At 36.1% G+C, this 19,450-nt stretch overlaps 2 protein-coding genes and 1 long non-coding RNA gene across 3 annotated transcripts in view; 1 reads left to right on the top strand and 2 right to left on the bottom strand.

Annotated features, from left to right (window-relative positions):
- The window catches only part of LOC135837246 (uncharacterized), an 84,148-nt gene that overhangs the window by 30,129 nt on the left and 34,569 nt on the right, over positions 1-19,450 (top strand). Inside the window, exon 5 of the long non-coding RNA XR_010557157.1 lies at positions 12,103-12,155. This is a non-coding gene — a long non-coding RNA (uncharacterized LOC135837246). The remainder of the gene's footprint in view (positions 1-12,102; positions 12,156-19,450) is intronic.
- On the bottom strand, positions 11,402-14,161 carry LOC135837243 (vesicular glutamate transporter 2.2-like). The gene is made up of 9 exons (XM_065352454.1): positions 13,763-14,161; positions 13,238-13,468; positions 12,985-13,159; positions 12,682-12,812; positions 12,497-12,617; positions 12,264-12,397; positions 11,914-12,056; positions 11,669-11,789; positions 11,402-11,569 (listed from the first exon to the last, which is right to left on the bottom strand). Exons 1-9 carry the CDS (start codon positions 13,928-13,930, stop codon positions 11,414-11,416), a joined length of 1,380 nt encoding a protein of 459 aa, XP_065208526.1. The 5' UTR covers positions 13,931-14,161; the 3' UTR covers positions 11,402-11,413.
- On the bottom strand, positions 14,485-18,844 carry LOC135837242 (vesicular glutamate transporter 3-like). The gene is made up of 9 exons (XM_065352453.1): positions 18,529-18,844; positions 18,218-18,448; positions 17,956-18,130; positions 17,735-17,865; positions 17,527-17,647; positions 17,314-17,447; positions 14,940-15,085; positions 14,746-14,866; positions 14,485-14,665 (listed from the first exon to the last, which is right to left on the bottom strand). The coding sequence occupies exons 1-9, from the start codon at positions 18,688-18,690 to the stop codon at positions 14,495-14,497; spliced, it is 1,392 nt and encodes a 463-aa protein (XP_065208525.1). The 5' UTR covers positions 18,691-18,844; the 3' UTR covers positions 14,485-14,494.

Below are 19,450 nucleotides of genomic sequence, written 5' to 3'. Positions count from 1 at the left end.
AATTTTGGTAGAATTTTTGTGTGAAAAAAATTTAAAATTTAGGAGAGAAAACTGGACTTTTTTTATGAATTTTATTTACTTGTAATTATTCAAATTTTCATTCTGATGTGATTTCTGGACTAAAAATTCTGCTAAAAATTTAAAAATGAATTTTTCGATCTTTGAAAAATGTTTTATCGATGGTCAGATTTTTGAAACATTTTTAAATCTTTCAAAGTAATCAGTAATGTAAAATTTATCCGTCATAATACATATGTACTTACCAGAAAAATCACGAAAATTAACGATACATACCTACCTACTTTTATGGAATTACCTACCCCGATTTTCGGAATTTTTGGAAATTAAACCAAAGTTAAACAGCGATTAGGTACCTGATAAATTCGTAGTTTGGCTCATACCTATTTTAGTTTGATTTTTCTTAGAAACGGAACAATAAGGCTTGTTTTGTTATCAAGAGTAAAATTAATTACAAACTCGTTGAAAAAAAGGCATGATATGGAAGATAAACATGTCAAACTGTCTTCTAGTATGTATCTTACTAGATTCCACCAGTATTTGTATACAAATTTTATGATAACAGTGAAATTTCCATAAAAATCTGAGTTCAGCTAAACTCACATTGACTCGCGTTTGTGCAACAGTAGATTACAAGTTGAACTCTAATCGCAGTTCATTTGATTGTGGGTTATGAGTAAAGTTTACTCGCGTTTGGTACAACTCGCCCTTAATGTACTGTAGGAAACTGATCATTTTTTCGATTGTTTCAAGCAAAATAAATAGAAATAGGGTATCTTTTTCAAATTTTTTTACACACCTAGAACCACTTCGATCAACTTGATTTAATAGTGTTTCTAAACTTGTCTGCAAAAAAAAATATATTTTATCAATTTTTATGATTTTTTTCTGGTATTTTTCCTATTGGAAGAAATTTTTTTTTACGAATTTTTTGTAATGTTTTCAGCAACTTTCTCATCTCTCAAATTGAAGAGTAAATTTTCCAAATTTTTACACCAAATTTTAGTGGTTTTTGCTTACTTTTTTTTACCGCCCTGCGTAGCTATTTTAATATGTTGGATAAACTTCGAATAATTTTTATAACACTTCAAACGGTTCTAAGGAGACATTTTCTCGTTTTTGTGCCATTTCGTGAGCATTTAATTTGAACACTTCTCATTGTTTATTCATTTTTTTGAGCTCCCATTCCTCAAAGTTGTTATTATTTTTTTTTTTTTTGAAAAATCGAAACAGGAAAACAAAGAAACAACCTGCAAATGTTAGTTTTTTACTGAAAATTAAGTAATTTTGAAAAGCCACCAAATTGTGGGTAGTGAAAAATATTCTTCAGACATTCTTAATTTCTTCAGCTTAATTTTTCTAAGAATAAGCTATATTTTCAAAGAAGAAATTCTCCCTCAGCCTCCCATGCAACGTTCATCAAATTTAAAACATCCTGAAAAATAAAACAACAGAATGTGCCAAATTTTTAAAATTCTGGTTTTCTTTCACGAAGCCCCTCCAAGTTGAAATAAATCAAAAGAATGAAATGTAAAATGATTTTACACTTTCAATTCCTGCGACAGAATCTTCCCGGATAACTATTTTTCTCCAGTTCATTCAGCAATACTCTGCATTTTTTGGAGCCCTCTTCCTTTTCAAATTTGAAAAAAATCAGAAAATTGACTTGAAATGAAGTATTCAAGTCTCAGAATCCCTCTAAATGAGTTTCTTTTTCGTCCCTCAAGAAAAGTTCTTCTTCTGTTCCTCTTTCTCATATCGAACGAAATGTATAAGAAAACGCAACGGATAAATTTTTAAAAATTTGAAACAAATGTGCTCAAATTCAAATTTTCAAAAAATATAAGCAAACCTTGAGGGACTCAGTTCAAAGGAGCCAATATTGCTTGAGAGATCGGGGGCAATTTATCTTCGAAAGGTGATTATTTGTAAAAAAAAAATATTGAATTCTTTAAATTGGGGGGAGCTTTTGTTGCCACTTCTTTTGAAGTCGAGGGCAAATTAAAAAATGGGAAGTTATTTTTTTAATGAAACTCAGGAACAAAGGGGTTGTTATGTATAATCGTATGCGCGCGCCTTATGTATTTCCGTTTTAGTTCTAGAATAATCTAGACGATAGCTATAGTTCGAACATTTGTACATATTGGATCTGAGTATTAAATAACCCGTGGATCAACATACATCACAGTGGCGACGAGGATAATGTGACTCTTATTTTTGTGCATGGTGCGTTTTTTTTCTTGTGCATATCGCGCTAATGTAATAAAAAAATTGTATATTTTCGTAATTTTGCGAATCGTTAACAGTTCGTGTGTGCCGCGGTGCGATCATTTTCGATGACCAGTCGATGAAAATTATTAAAATGACCAAAGACGATCCACCATCCACTTCACAATCACAACCGGATGTTTCGGAATTACTCCGAGTCCTGACTCAACTGTTAACTTCGCAATCTCAACCAGTATCCAAGCCTGATCCATTCGATGAAACTGTTGAAACCTTTGATACCTACATGAAACGTTTCAACACGTATTTGGCTACAAATAAATTGGAAAATAAATCTGATCCAGAAAAGGTAAACCTGCTTATTGACAGTCTGAATCCGAAAACCCACCAAATTTTGGTTGACTTGACTGCTCCAGATGAGCCAAATAAGAAAACGTTTGCTCAAATTCAAACGCTTTTGACGAATCATTTCAATCCGGTTGCCAGTGTCATCGTTGAAAGGCACAGATTTTTATTGCGCCAACAAGAACTGACTGAAACTGTGGCTCAGTATGTGGCTGAATTAAAAAAGATCGCGGCTAGATGCGATTTTACTTGTCAAAACTGTAAAAAATCTACTGCTGACGATCACTTGAAATCTCAATTTACCAGGGGTGTGAAGGATGACGCAATCCGCATCAAACTGCTCGCTGAAGCTGATCCCCATGCTACTACGTTCGAGCAAGCTGTTAAAAATGCTGTGGTAATTGAAGCTTCTCAAGCTGAATCAAAAGAACTCAAAACTGACCGGAAACCAGAAAACACTCAATCCGTGAATAAAATTGGGAATAAGAAATCGGAAACCTATCGAAATTACCGTTCAAAATCGCGCCAAAATCCTAATGATTCCAGAAATAATCATCGAAATGCGCCGAAAAAGAATCATCATTCTTCCGATCCTGATAATCAAGGTAAATGTTTACGTTGCGGACTTGATAACCATACAACAGATAAATGTAAACTGAGCAGATCAGTTCGTTGCCATAAATGCAACAAAAAATGGTCATTTATCACGAATCTGTCAGTCCAGTAAACGAAACGCGGATCCTGCTTCGAAAACGGAGAAAAAACTTAGCAACTCCGAACGTACCAACTACATTGCTCCTACGTATGACGATTTCGATGGTATCTTTGGTTGCGGACAGGTACGGGCGAAGTTTAGCTTACAAAAGCCTGAATGGGACATAATCGAAGTTACCCTGATAGTGAACGGCGTTGATTTTCTATTCGAAGTTGATACTGGAAGTCTGATTACGATCATTCCGAAGTCGAAATTGAAGGGCTTAAAGTTACCTAATGCTTGGAAAAACGAAGATCGATTCTGTGAATACTTGGGTAAAGTTTTTCAACCTGAACTAATTGCTACGGTCCAAGTAACCTATCGTAATGTTACTGAAACGCTTCCATTATATATTGTTGATGATGACGAAGCTCAAACGCTCGTTGGTCGCGAATGGCTTCGAAAATTGGGCATGACTAAAGATATTTTGAACTTTAGTAAAGTAAACAACGTGACTTCTGTTCCCGAAGCTGAAACGCTACGTATTCATTTGATGGAAAAATTTTCTGACACGTGTACTCAGAAAGTTGGTAAAATTCCAAATGCTCAATGTTCGCTCATATTGGAAGAAGATGCCAAACCGATTTTCATCAAACCCAGACCACTTCCTTACTCGTTAGAAGCTAAGGTGAATGATGAACTTGAAAAAATGCAGAAAGAAGGCATCATTGAGAAAACTGAAAACTGTCAGTGGGGTACACCTCTAGTTCCTGTTGAGAAAAGCGATGGTTCGATTCGTGTTTGCGCCAACTACAAGCTTACCGTAAACCCTCAGCTGAAAGAATACCGATATCCGATGCCAAGCAGTGAGTACATGATGTTTTAAGGAAGTTATCACTTTTAGTGCTTTGCATAATGACGAAAATAAAAATCACTTTTACAAGAAAAAACACTATATTTATTGTTACGAGAACTGCGAACTGCGACGGCCGTTTCGGTACAGCACGTACCATCTTCAAGGCATGAAAACAGAATGAAAAATTTATTACATAGTATTCGTCGAGAGATTAAAATTACGTGAAGTGCTTAGGATAAAGGGAGGGGGGTAGGTACATTCGTTTGTGTAAGCGGAAAGCTGCGCAGTAGGTTATGTTGGATGCTGGTTGGAGCTTTGACGACTTCGTTGAGGACATTGTAATTGTTTTTGGTATGTTTGAATACCTCAAAATCTTCAAGCGCATCAAGACGTTTGCCTTTATTTTCCACATGCAGGATTTTGAAGTCGAAATTGGAAGAGTGGTTTTTGGAGAGTAGGTGGTCTGCAAATGTAGAGATTCCTGGCTTTTTATTTTTCCAAGCTGCGAGATGTTCGTTGATGCGGACTTTAAAGGCTCTACCAGTCTGCCCAATGTAGACAGCCTTACAAGTGCTACATTCAAGCCTATAGACTCCACTTTTCCGATCACTAGGTATTTTGTCCTTATTGTTGCAGAGGAGATTGGCAATAGTATTCTTCGATTTAAAGGCAAACTTTACAGGCTTTTCGAGATCTAGGTACTTAAGCTTATTATTTAAGGAGTTCGTGAGTTTACAGGTGATTGGTCCATTATAGTTAAATTTTTTCCAGATTATCTTACTGTTAACATCGCGGAGAGTCGTCACCTTAGCCTTAAATAGCACATTTTTCCTCCTACACAGAAGTTTTTGGACCATCTTTGGGGGGTAGCCATTATTTTTAGCAATTTCGTAAATGGTATGAAGTTCTTTGTGGAAATTAGGCTTAGACAGAGGTACACTGAGAAGGCGATCTATGAGGTAGCGGAGCCCCGCTTGCTTGTGGTTAGAATGGTGTACCGAATTACTATTGATGAGTATGTCCGAGTATGTGGGTTTACGAAATATGTCGAAGTTGAATTTACCATGATCTATAGATATAGAGATGTCTAGAAAGTTGATGTTAGCACCACCTATTTCTAAAGTGAATTTTATAGGGTCAAAGATTGAGTTTATATACGTGTGAAATTCGTTCAACTGAGATATGGTACCTGTCCATAAGCCTAATGTATCGTCTACGTAACGATGCCAGAAGATGAGGAGGGAGGAGAGGGGGTGCGTCATGATTATGGATTCAACATGCGCCATGAAAATTTCGGCCATATGAGAAGCGATAGGCGATCCCATTTGGAACCCATTTGGAAATTGGTAGAAGATGTCATTAAATTTACAGATGTTATTGTGCATAACGAAGGATACGAGCTTTTTGAGTTGGTCAGAAGTATTATGGTCTAATTCGGATGCGTCAATGAGATTGTGAACAATTTCTTCGCATTTGTCTAAAGGTATTTTTGAATATAAAGAAACAACATCGAAGGAGAAAAGTATAGCATTGCTAGGTATAGGAACGTGAATGATTTTACCGAGCAGTTCAGACGTGCTTTTTATCTGATAGGGAGAGATGAATGGAACGTTCACTTTCAACGTTTTATCAATGAACCTAGCGAGATTATAAAGCGGCATGCCGATGTATGAAACGACTGGGCGGATTGGCATGGTAGGTTTGTGTATTTTTAATAGTCCATACAAGCGGGGGGGTTGGGGGTTCATCTCGATGAGGTATTTATGCCTATCTATAGGTATCAGGTGAGAGGACTCCTTAATGATACGTCTAGTTTTAGCTACAATATAGTTCATAGGATCTCTAATAATAACAGCGTAATTATCGTTCAGGAAATCGTTAACTTTAGCAGTGTATTCGTCTTTACGTATTATAGCGATGGTATTACCTTTATCAGCTTTTGTTAAAATGAGTTGGTTATTACATATCTTTTCACGTAGGTTATTGACGGTAACTTTATCAGCGGTGTGCTTCCCTGCGTGTGTGGTATTGTTGCGTGAAAGTATTTCATTAAAAGTGGATGAGTAGACTTCTTGGTGCACTTTGTCCATGTTCGCTGCTACATCGATTCCTAATTCAAAAAACTGCTGATACGTATTTGTAGGTAGGTTATGTTTTAGCCCTTTGCATAGCAAGTCGACTTCTTCCGTTGTAAATTGAACTGTTGTGCAGTTTTGAAACCGTGGGTAGAAGGTTTGGGGAGGAGGGGTGGTGGAAGCAGAGCTTTGCCAGTTTTGGTGATGTTGTTGCTGAAGTAATTTGGTTATCTTTTTGGCGTGCCTAACCCTCATTTTGAAAATCATTTGGCTAACCTGATGGTGTACACGATCTAGGAAAGATGTGAGCTCGGAGTGATGTAGTTTTTGAACCAGTTTAGAGTACATGGCATATAGGTACGTTGAATATAAATCGCGCTGAACATGCCAGTGTCTGATTTCTTCCATCAACCATTTATACTGAGCAAACCTGAGAGCTTTTTGAGCGGCTATGGTAGTGGTGCGTGTTCGTATGTTTATATAGGTTGGTACTACCTTCTTGCGTTTACATGTGCTGTTGAAGTGGAGGTGTTGGGAGCACTCACAAAATTTTAGCTTGTACTTTTGGAAAAGAAAACAAAGTTTGGCTGTACTTGCCCATTCTAATGTTTTAAGGAAGTTATCACTTTTAGTGCTTTGCATAATGACGAAAATAAAAATCACTTTTACAAGAAAAAACACTATATTTATTGTTACGAGAACTGCGAACTGCGACGGCCGTTTCGGTACAGCACGTACCATCTTCAAGGCATGAAAACAGAATGAAAAATTTATTACATGGGATCGCCTATCGCTTCTCATATGGCCGAAATTTTCATGGCGCATGTTGAATCCATAATCATGACGCACCCCCTCTCCTCCCTCCTCATCTTCTGGCATCGTTACGTAGACGATACATTAGGCTTATGGACAGGTACCATATCTCAGTTGAACGAATTTCACACGTATATAAACTCAATCTTTGACCCTATAAAATTCACTTTAGAAATAGGTGGTGCTAACATCAACTTTCTAGACATCTCTATATCTATAGATCATGGTAAATTCAACTTCGACATATTTCGTAAACCCACATACTCGGACATACTCATCAATAGTAATTCGGTACACCATTCTAACCACAAGCAAGCGGGGCTCCGCTACCTCATAGATCGCCTTCTCAGTGTACCTCTGTCTAAGCCTAATTTCCACAAAGAACTTCATACCATTTACGAAATTGCTAAAAATAATGGCTACCCCCCAAAGATGGTCCAAAAACTTCTGTGTAGGAGGAAAAATGTGCTATTTAAGGCTAAGGTGACGACTCTCCGCGATGTTAACAGTAAGATAATCTGGAAAAAATTTAACTATAATGGACCAATCACCTGTAAACTCACGAACTCCTTAAATAATAAGCTTAAGTACCTAGATCTCGAAAAGCCTGTAAAGTTTGCCTTTAAATCGAAGAATACTATTGCCAATCTCCTCTGCAACAATAAGGACAAAATACCTAGTGATCGGAAAAGTGGAGTCTATAGGCTTGAATGTAGCACTTGTAAGGCTGTCTACATTGGGCAGACTGGTAGAGCCTTTAAAGTCCGCATCAACGAACATCTCGCAGCTTGGAAAAATAAAAAGCCAGGAATCTCTACATTTGCAGACCACCTACTCTCCAAAAACCACTCTTCCAATTTCGACTTCAAAATCCTGCATGTGGAAAATAAAGGCAAACGTCTTGATGCGCTTGAAGATTTTGAGGTATTCAAACATACCAAAAACAATTACAATGTCCTCAACGAAGTCGTCAAAGCTCCAACCAGCATCCAACATAACCTACTGCGCAGCTTTCCGCTTACACAAACGAATGTACCTACCCCCCTCCCTTTATCCTAAGCACTTCACGTAATTTTAATCTCTCGACGAATACTATGTAATAAATTTTTCATTCTGTTTTCATGCCTTGAAGATGGTACGTGCTGTACCGAAACGGCCGTCGCAGTTCGCAGTTCTCGTAACAATAAATATAGTGTTTTTTCTTGTAAAAGTGATTTTTATTTTCGTCAGTGAGTACATATTCAACAGACTACGCGGCAAGTATTTTTGTATCTTTGACATATACCGAGCTTATCTACATTATGGTATGGATGCTGCTAGTGCTGCAATTTTGGCGTTATCTACTCATCTGGGTACATTCCTCGTATGGCGGCTATTTTTTGGTGTGGCTATTGCGCCAAATGCCTGGCAAGATCTTATGGATAAATTGATTGCTGATTTAGAAGGTACATCTGTATACATTGACGACTTCGTTGTATCCGGTAACACTGTTCGTGAATGCTTTGAACGTGTGAAACGACTGTTTGAAAAACTTGCGGCTAATGATATTCATATCAACTTACGTAAGTCAAAGTTTTTCTGTACTGAAATCGTGTACCTGGGTTATAAAATCGATCAGTTTGGGTTACACAAAGCAGACGAAAAAGTGCGTGATTTATTAGATGCGCCTAGACCTGAGAATGCCGATGACGTTCGTTGTTTAGTCGGTATGGTGAATTATTACGCAAAATTCATTCCAGATGCGGCATCTATCCTACATCCGTTAACCCAACTGCTTCATAAAAATGCAAAATTTGCATGGAATGGCGATTGTGAAGCGGCGTTTCGTAAAATCAAGATGGAAATAGCCAGCGATCATGTTTTAGTACCATATTCAACGATGTTACCTGTAACGTTAGCGACAGATGCGAGTCCGTATGGTTTATCTGGTGTACTCTCGCATGTTCTTAATCATCAAGAACGTCCGATCGCTTTCGCTTCAAGGTCGCTTACAAAAGCTGAAGCTCACTATAGCCAAATTGATAGGGAGGCTACTGCTGTTGTTTGGGCTATCAAGAAATTTTATCAGTATTTGTACGGTCGCAAATTCACGTTGATCGTTGATAATAAACCACTGACGTTTATTTTTAACCCAAGCAAAGATATTTCTACGGTGACTGCTTCCAGACTGGTACGTTATGCGATGTTCTTATCTGGTTTTGATTATATTGTCGAGCATCGGAAAGCAGAACACCACAAGAACGCCGACTACCTTTCCCGCGCCCCCCGTAAATGTGATAACAACGCTCTCGATACTGACTCTGTTATCAACGTTAAGCAGATTCGAACGATCTCTGACGAGATAATAAATGCTAAACGCATTTGTGAAGAAATCAGCAAAGACCCAGACTTATCCATTCTACGTGATAACTTATTCAAGGGTGAAGAAACGAATCCTGAATTCTGTTTAGAATTTGGTATGATCTTAAAAGGACAACGTGTCGTAATTCCGAAGACACTCCAACCTCAAATACTTCGTCAACTCCACTCCGCACATATTGGTGTCGTACGTATGAAGAAATTAGCGAGACGTTTTTGTTGGTGGCGAGGTATTGATAACGATATTGAAAAGTTGGTAAAGTCTTGCTCCGCTTGTTGCCTTGTGCAGAAAAATCCGAAACAAATTACCCATCACTGGGAAGCGCCTACCAAGAAATTCGAACGTATTCACATGGACTACGCTGGTCCAGTTGATAATTTTTATTTTTTCGTAATCATCGATTCGTTTACGAAATGGCCTGAAATTATTGTTGAAAAACACGCGCCTACTTCCGATTCGACTATCAAGAATCTGAGTGAATTTTTCGGACGATTCGGTAACCCGCAAATGTTGGTTTCAGACAACGCAACAATATTCAAATCGACCCAATTTGTTGAATTTTGCCGACAATGTGGTATCCAGCAACGATTTTGCGCACTGGGTCACCCAGCAACAAACGGACAAGCTGAAATTTTCGTTCAAATCCTGAAAAAAGCGCTAAAAACGATGATCGGCCCAATCCCAGAACGAGTTTCCAGATTTCTACAGAAATACAGATCAACTCCGTTGAGTAGCAGCGACGATACACCTAGCGAACGATTATATGGTGTGAATATTCGAACAGAGATGGATTTATTGACGTATCGCGAACCGAAGAACGACCCTGAACAAATCGATAATCGTTTGGCGGACTTTGCTGTTGGCGATCGCGTCCAATCTCGCAACTACGTTGGTGAAAAATGGAAATTCGGCACTATCTCGAAGACGTTGGGAAAAGCCCATTTTATGGTTAAATTGGACGACGGGTACGAGCTGAAAAGGAACAGCAATCAGTTGCGGAAGTGCAACGTACCACCGCCTGTCTCCGATCCTAATCCACGAATTCAACGATCGAATTTACGTACGCGAAGTACAATTTTTCCGGCCATGGAGGAGAGACGCACCGCTGATCAAGGCGCGAATGATAGACGAACAGCGTCACAACCTACGGCAGCTCCAGCGCTGAATGCGTCAGTCTCTCGCCTGCCGGTACCTACGTTTCGGAGGTCGGAACGAACAGTTCGAGCTCCCACTGGATTAAATCTTTAATTCGTTCAAATTATCGATTAAATTTATCATTTTCATGTATTTTTAGATTTTATCATTACTGATAGTTTAGATTTATTTTGCCCGGAAGGGTTGTTATGTATAATCGTATGCGCGCGCCTTATGTATTTCCGTTTTAGTTCTAGAATAATCTAGACGATAGCTATAGTTCGAACATTTGTACATATTGGATCTGAGTATTAAATAACCCGTGGATCAACATACATCACAGGGGTGGAGGATGAAATAAAGCGAAACATATGTCTCGTGCAAGTTTTTAGAGCTTAATTAATACGTAAGTATTTCCATAAGTTCTTGTGTTTTCATATTTTACTAACATTGTCCACGTGTCTGTAGCTTTTTTATTCGTGGAAACATATCTTTTGAAGGAATAAAGATAAAAGTTTGATTACTTAGATCACCCCTCAGAACTTTTTTTTTTGAAACTGAATGAACTACCTACATATATTTATGTTTTGACGAGCTAGTCTTGACAGCCCACCACAATGTTAAATGATGACGATGTTGATAAAATAAATTTGAAATCATTCGATTTTTCAAAAAAAAAAAAAAGTTTTGAGGATAGCTCAAGAGTCCTGAGTCCATTTTTCTTCTCATAGTCAATCTAAAAATGAAAATCATTTCCTCTCCAAACATAACTTGTTTAGGGATCGAGAGGTCAAAAATTGTGACTTTTGAACCATTTTGAAACTGTCATTGAATCTTTTGCGTCTTGAATGAAAACAATTTTTGAAAAAATTAACATTAGGTACATATTGTATTTAATTTTTATTCATTTCCGAATTCTTCCTATCTTCTTGTGTTTTAACATAGGACCAGGGTTGAGGTTCACTTGAACCGAAAATAACGTAAATTAAAGTGCCTAATATCAATACAGATCCAAATACTAAGAAACACGTGTTCCATTCGGATTTACTCTGCAACATAAGTAAAAGTTTCAATAGTTTAACATTGAGAAATTTCCTCGATTCAAAGCGTGCCATATTAAAATTTTTTTGAATTGAAAAATTACACACCTGAGATGTTACAAGAAATCCTACGACCGTTGGTACACTCGCTGTGCTGAATGAATAACATAGTCCATTGAATGCTGATAACATACTCGAGCATTTGGGTGCTAAATACAGAGGGCTGACGCTGAAATGCAAAAGGGAGTAATGAAAATTAATTTTCTCAACAAGAGAGCCATTTTTATTATATTATGCAATGCACTTGTCAAATGATACATATGAAGTAATTATTATTACATTGAGTTACTTACTGAATAATCAAGTAGTTCAATGAAGACATGGCTTTGAAAATTGTTATACTTATGATAGAAATATTGAAATTTGTTGTGAATGAGACGATAAATAGTAGAATAGCACCACTGATGAAACCTACGCTCATAAAAATTTTATGCTCCTGTTGGTGTGAAAAAAATTAACAAAGTATTACTATGTATTTTCAGATTTCCATGGAGGGAAATGAAGCAGCAGCTAAAATGGAGATTTGTATATTGAGGTGAGTACTTTTTTGAACGTTTTATCTTTAGAGGTAAATGTACACTGTACAGGTTCCTACTGAAATGAGTAGTCCAAATACTTGAAAAAATTATCCACAAATGCTTACTTTCGTAACGGTGGTGAAATTCTTATTCTGCACGTAATCGGTCAACCAGCCGAAGAAGGGCAACGTAAAAATGCTGACCACGTTAGGTAGGGCTGATAAAATTCCAATTTTTCCAATATTCACGTTTGTTGTATCTGTTCGAAAAATAATTCCCAATGAATTTACCCATATTAATTAGATAACGAGTTGAAGGAAGTAGCCTATAAAATAATAGGTACATAAATTTTTGATACCTTTGATGTACATAGGTAAACATATCACAACCACAGTGAACCCTACTCCATAAGTGAATTTGGCGCAACACAGCGCCCACGATGGTTTCGAGGTGAAGATTTTTTTCCAAATTTTCAAATCCTTGAATTAGCGACTTTTGTAAACGTTCAGTTGCTTTGCATTTTTGTAAGAAATATCAACTTACGTTTTTGGGCTTTTCAATGTTATCGTTTTGTTTCAAATATTGGGCTTCTTTTTTCGAAATGAACTTGTCTTTGGAAGGATCCACGCTTATCAGTGAGAACCAGAATATGGACCATATTATGGTCATTCCTCCTGTAAAGGAAACAAAAATCGCATTTTGAATTCTGAAAAATGTCCGTTAATGAGAAGCTGTCTGAGATATCTGGAACGTTTTTACTCAGATAAATCGGACTCCGATCCTTTTTCTTTGCTCAAAGACGAATGAACCTTACTGTGTAGATATTTTCATGTACTTTCCATTTACCTGTGGCATAAAAAGCAGCAGACCAGTCCCATTTGTACATGAAATACCCACATAACGGGTACGCAACAGCTGTTCCGACATATACTCCAGTATAACCATATGAAAAAAGCTTGGATCTTTCTCTAAGAGGTGCCCATTTGGACCATATTTCTGGTATGCTCACAAATGTGAAGCTCTGCGAAAGTCAAACACATTATTTAGCGAATACTAAATGATCGATGTTCATTTTTATATTTTTCAAAATATATCTCACTTCCAAAACACCTTCTAAAAATCTGGCCAAGCAAAATAGTTGAAAATTGGCCCGAACGATGGCTGGCGTTAATAAAGTGATTAGTCCTGTTAAAGTTAAACCAATGCCGAATATCCTAGTGCCTCCGATTTTGATTGATAAACTTGCTCCAAATACGCCGAAAGCAAAACCAGCTCCGAAAAGGCTGATAACCATGCCTTTAGTTTTGGAATCCCAGTCGAAATCTGGTTCCTGAAGGTAAAAAAAATCTTGAATTGAGTGAATTTTTACGTGTCTACTGTCTATTGCTGGTCCAATTAATTCTTAACTCCCTCTACTGTAGTTTTCCAATTTCATTTATTCGTGTTGTTCATTTTTTTGCAGAAAAAACGGTCGGATGAAATGTAACAGATTTCATCTTAGTGTTCATTGGGTAAATATAGACACGAAACTCTCTTCGTTTGCCAAAAAATGAAATGGGAGAGGTAGAGGGGGAGGTCGAAAATTATTGGACAGTTGATATGTATGAAAATTGGAGAATCTTACTTTGGTCACTGTTTGATTTCCAATTGTAGTTGTATGGTTCGATGTCATATCCACGATAGCTATGCTCAAATTTGCTCGCAATGCAAACAAATTCAACATTCCAAAAAATACCAAAATTGCTACCAGGTGACGTTTGGAGAAGAAGAAATTTGGAGGCTTTGAGTGCATTTTGATGAATAGAAGTGGAGAAATTGTCGTGCGTGGAATAAAAATGCTGGATGAATAAAGTATCAAATTTCTTACCTTGTTTGGAAACGAATAAATACGATTGACGCGAATTGGATTATAGTCAAAGTATTCAGATAATTTTCTTTATTTTGTAAGCTTAGTAAGTTACTAAAGACACTTTTGAAATCACGAACCGATCTACTTCATGATTTTGCACTTACAGAAAATGTTTTCATTTCATAAAAACACGTATACGAACTATGACAGATCTCTTGAGGTATTAATTGAGTCGTTTTATTTGAGAAATTAATTTCGTACTTGAATTTGATAAGAAAGTATTGCCGATAAAGTTTATCTTCGTGTTTACATTGCAAAATGTTGGAAGTTATAATTTTTATATTATTAGATATTTTAAGAACACAGGTCTGAGCCTCCATTCAAAAATCACTTCCACATTTGAGTGGCTTGACTTGAATTTAAAATCGAGCCAGGTTTGCTCGAAAAATTTTACTCGTCTGCTCGAATTATTATTAAAGTATATAAAATACACATCATTCTACAGGTTCAGTCACCAAGTTTATTTTCTTTGGGTACATCATCACATTCTGTAGGTTGTTGTTCGACCGAATATGTCCATGGCTGTGGTTCACCGGATCCGTAGATTAGAAAAGTCAGTGCTCCGAATAAACTGATGATTCCGAATGTCACAAAACAGATGTTCCATTGAGAAGGTTTCTACGGGAAAATATGAAAGTAAAGTGAGTGAAGGGTCGTATGATCACTCTGAATACGTATTTTGGGTACATTACACATACATGATCAGTAACGATAAAACCGATAATGAGCGGAGCAATCACTGATGCTGCCATGTGAAACAGTGATAAGAAACTGGTCACGATACTGGAGCATTTTGGAGCCAAAACAATTGCGTTCAAGCTGCAGGAAAGGGTTTTGATGAGTGAGATTAAGATTATACAGAATCAAAGATGACCTTTTTTTTTGATCTTACTTGGCTATCACATAAGTCACTGATACTGTCAATTTGAATACCGTCAAATACGCCATCAACAAAATCATATCATGAGATGAAAATCCCATAGCGAAAAGTATTAAGCCTCCGAGTGCAAAAGAGCTGCATGCGAATAATTTATGTATCTGTGTTGTAATTTGAAAATAAAAATGTAATTTGGTGCCAGACATTGCAGTCTATACTATGTACTTAGTCTAATGGGCAAAAAGTACATAATTATTGTAAAAATAGAATTTTACTGCAATTTTTGCAGGCTCAAAAAATCCAATTGGCCTTTTGTAGTTTCGGTCAAAAATGTCAGAAGAGTCATATTTTGGATTTTCACAGTCGCACGGGTGGGAGGGGGTGGAGGCAGAAAACCACAAATTTTCAAAATTGCTTCACTTTTTCGACCCTGGTGAGATTCCAATGTAGAGTAAAAATGAACCGTTGTAGAATAATTCAAAAGTGACCTTACGACCTATCAAAATAGGTTAAAATTTTGTGAGGAATTCAAATATTTCGACCAAAATATTTTTTGAAGAAGTTTGAGTCCGAAATTGGACCATGATTTTTGGGAGTTTTGAAAATGTGTCTTGTGATCTGTCAAAAAGGGTTAAAATTTCGAAGGAAATTCAAATATTTAAAAGAAAGTATTTTTTGAGCATTTTGGAAGAGTTTTGAGCTCAGAAGTAGACGTGATTTCTGGATTTTTTTAAAAAGTAGATGGTTCAAAATTTCGGCAAAAAATCAATAATTTTCATCAAAAACTTTTTTTGAGCAGTTTTTGAGAATTTTAAGCCCAGACTTGCGTCATAATATTGGAGACTTTAAAAAAATCATGTATGGTTCTCATGATATTATTTCTTCGTAGGATTAAACCTGAAAATTTAAATCAATTTTGGACTCAAAATTTTTATAGAAGTGCTCAAAAAAAGTTTTGATTGGAATTTTTGATTTTCTGACACAATTTTAACCCATTTTAATAGGTTGCATGACAATTGTTTTGAAAATCCCTAAAACCATGGCTCAGTTCTTGGCTTGAAATTCTTCAAAAATGCTCGAGAAGCATTTTGTTGAAAAAATATGTGTTTCTCGCAATATTTTTACACATTTTGATTTATGGCAAGGTCACTTGAGTAACCAAGTAACTTTTGGTTAGATACTCACTTTTTTGAAAAAATTGAAATTTTTATTGCTACTTAATAGCGAGTTACTTTTTTTAAAATTTTTGAAAATTAAATTTTTCCAAATGAAAAAATGTCTCACTTTTTTCCAAAAATAATCACAAGTATCTTTTGTTTCAAAGTTGTCAAAAAGTATTGTTTATCGCTAAAAATTTCCAAAAATTGGAATTTCACACGAAAAATCCCGAAGATAAGTGTCATTTTTTTTTCAAAAAAATTTCTGAAGCACAACTTTTTTTGGCAAGAATTGTCAAAAGTTGCAAAAAAATTGCTTTTTGCGAAATATTGAGAAAACATCTCGTTTTTTATTGCCAAAAAGTCTTGCTTTTTGTTAAAATGGTCAAAGTCTTTCTTTTATCTTTTTAACGAAAAATGCTCACTTTATTGCAATACTGCTATTCGGCCCCACTTTTGCGAAAAATTTCCAAAACGCATCTCGTTTTACCAACAATTTCCAAAAACTTTCTGTTTTTTGCAAACATTTTCAGTCTTTCATTTTGCAAATTCACTGTCAGAAATTTCTTGATTTTTGTCAAAATTTCCAAAAATGGATGAAAAGTCCTGCTTTTGCTAAAATTATTGTTAAAGTCTCTTTTTCCGCCAAAAGTAGCAGAAAGTCTCACCTTTTGTCTAAATTGCCAAAAAGTCTCAATTTTTGCAAAAAAATTGATAAAAGTTGTGCTCTTTTTTGTTTGCAAAAAACGCCAAAAATCTCATTTTTTCCCAAAAATTTGTCCTAATACTTTTTTATGATGAATTTTTTTCTGAATTTATGTAAATGTTTTGCTCATGTTTTGTCACTTTTTTGGCTATTTTTTCAAACTTTTTTGGTTACTCAAAATGCGTATTTTTTTTTTCTCGAAAAAATGAGTACGAGCCCAGCTAAAGTAAACTCGTATTCGGGGAGAGGTGACCTGTACTGTTCTGTAAACAATTTTTTTGGGCCGCTCAATTTTGCTAGTTTGGGATTTTCAGGCTCAACCCCTTCCTCGTAATTTGCAACTTCAAACACCCAAAATTCGTCTTTCCTGATATTTTTAACCCCCATCGTATTTATATGTACAAGAAGCCAGCTGATTTTTTTGCCCCTCAAAAATGAACGCTTTTTGCCGATTGGACTGCAGACTGATTGGATTACTTTAATCCTAAATCATAATCTTACACAAGTGAATCCAGTGAACACTCACTTGAGATATGGTTAACGCGTTGATATTCTGCAAATAGTCTACGATAAATCCAACCACTGGTATCGTGAATATGTTTATTACAGTTGGTATAGCCGAGTAAATACCTACTTTATCAATCCTCGTATGGGTGAGATCTGTGTGATTATAAATCATCATTTAGTCATTGTGATATTCTAAAAATAAAAACTGAAATATTTACACTTAAGTAGATACCTTTCATGTACATTGGTAAACAAGTTACAACCACTGTAAGCCCAAAATTGTACACTAGTTTTACAATACACAATGCGTACACTGGTTTACTCAGCAGCATATTCTTCCATACAGAGATCACCTACAGAAAGAAATGCGAATGGTAACTTGATTCAAGAGTGAGAAGTCATCTAATGTCTTGGAGTATGTACATATTTAGACTACTTACGTTTGTGGGTCTGCCTTGTTGAGGATCCTGCTGTATGTAGTTTAGTTCCTCTTTAGATATCCATTTATCTGTAGCAGGACTATTGGGCACGAAAATGAACCATATTACAGTCCATATCAGAGAAACTCCACCTTAAATAGAAGAGAAAATTGCTGGTAAACTAGACAATGGATGGATTGGATGAACTTCGATGCTCATATATGATGCATTGATGAAATTACCAGTAAAGTAGAAAGCTGCTGGCCATCCGTATCTTTGTATGAGGTATCCACAAACAGGATACGTTATCGCTGGTCCAGCGTACATTCCACTCAGCGTCACTGCCATTAGTTTCGACCTGTCTCGTACTGGAGACCACTGAGTCCATAATTCTGGGAAGCTGACAAACTTGCATCCCTGTAAATGAATGAAAATTTCATATCTTTTTGTATGATATTTTTTTTTTTTTAATACATAATAATAATGTGATGCGTTTAAATTTACCTCAGAAGCACCTTCCAAAATTCGAAATATTATAAACAGGTAGAAATTGAGTCGAATGGCGAACGGATTCAGTACAGTTAAGATGGATGTGACCAGACTACTTATTGAGATGACCGAGGAACCTCCGAATCGCCAAGCCAGGTATCCGCCTGCTAATCCTATCAACGATCCATAAGAGTGGACGCCTAAAAGAAATCCTTTGGTTTTTGAATCCCATTCGAATTCAGGATCCTTGCAGAGGAAAAATAATTTTTCATTGATACGTTTCATTCTGTGATTGAAAATCATTAGAATAATATGGTGGGACTTACGTAAGTGGTAGTGATATTTCCAATGGTTTCTGTACGGTTGCTCGTCATGTCGAGTATGGCCATGTTAATATTGGCTCTCAATGAAAAGATGTTCATTTGACCGAAAAAAGCCAGCACCCCGACAAAAAAACGTTTTGAATACCAAAATCCGACTTCTTGCATGGTTATATTTTTATTTTATTTTTTTCGAGTGCAAATTGAGTGAGATATTTTTATGTAGTTATTTTGCTATACCAATCGTTGTACGCACTGTAGTATTTTTTTAATTGTTCATTTTTCTCGTCTTCTTATCTGGTAGTTCGTTTTTTTGCAAATGTAGACAATGGAGTTATCTAAAGAAGTATGGATATAATGAAATAAGATTACATTAATCCTACTGGTAGTTGATAGAGGTAATAATCAGAAACTATAGGTTCAGCCACATGTCTAACCAATTACATAAATAATTACATTATGAGAGAGAATGCGCCCAGACCTATTTAAAGTAGGTAGATACTTGGCTCGAGTCTGATCAAAAACCTGTATGTTGGAAAAAGGCATGTTTTGAAACCGTGGAACTTGAATTTTAGCTATTTTACTTAGTTTCCGTAAAACATCTTGAAAATATTTTTAGGATGACTTAAAAACACTTGTAAAAGCATTAAAATAATTAAAAATGGTAAAAAATGAATAAAACGTGGCCAAATTTTGAAAAATTTGCATAAAATTTTGTCGAGATGTGTTTAAAATCTCATAAAACACTCGTAAAAAGCACCAAAATCATTGAAGTTTACCAATTAATTAATGAAAACTAAGCAAAACTCGTGAAAATTTCACATAAACAGCATACAACTTGGTTAAAAAATCATAAAAATGGTGAAAAATACACAGTAAAAAAGCGATAAAATCATTTAAAATTGCCAAAAACTGTAGAAGTTTAAGC

This window comes from Planococcus citri, chromosome 2 (genome assembly GCF_950023065.1).
Source record: "Planococcus citri chromosome 2, ihPlaCitr1.1, whole genome shotgun sequence".
Lineage (NCBI taxonomy): Eukaryota > Metazoa > Arthropoda > Insecta > Hemiptera > Pseudococcidae > Planococcus > Planococcus citri.
Note: the sequence above shows the minus strand (reverse complement) of the source record. Positions and strands in the feature narration are given on the sequence as shown.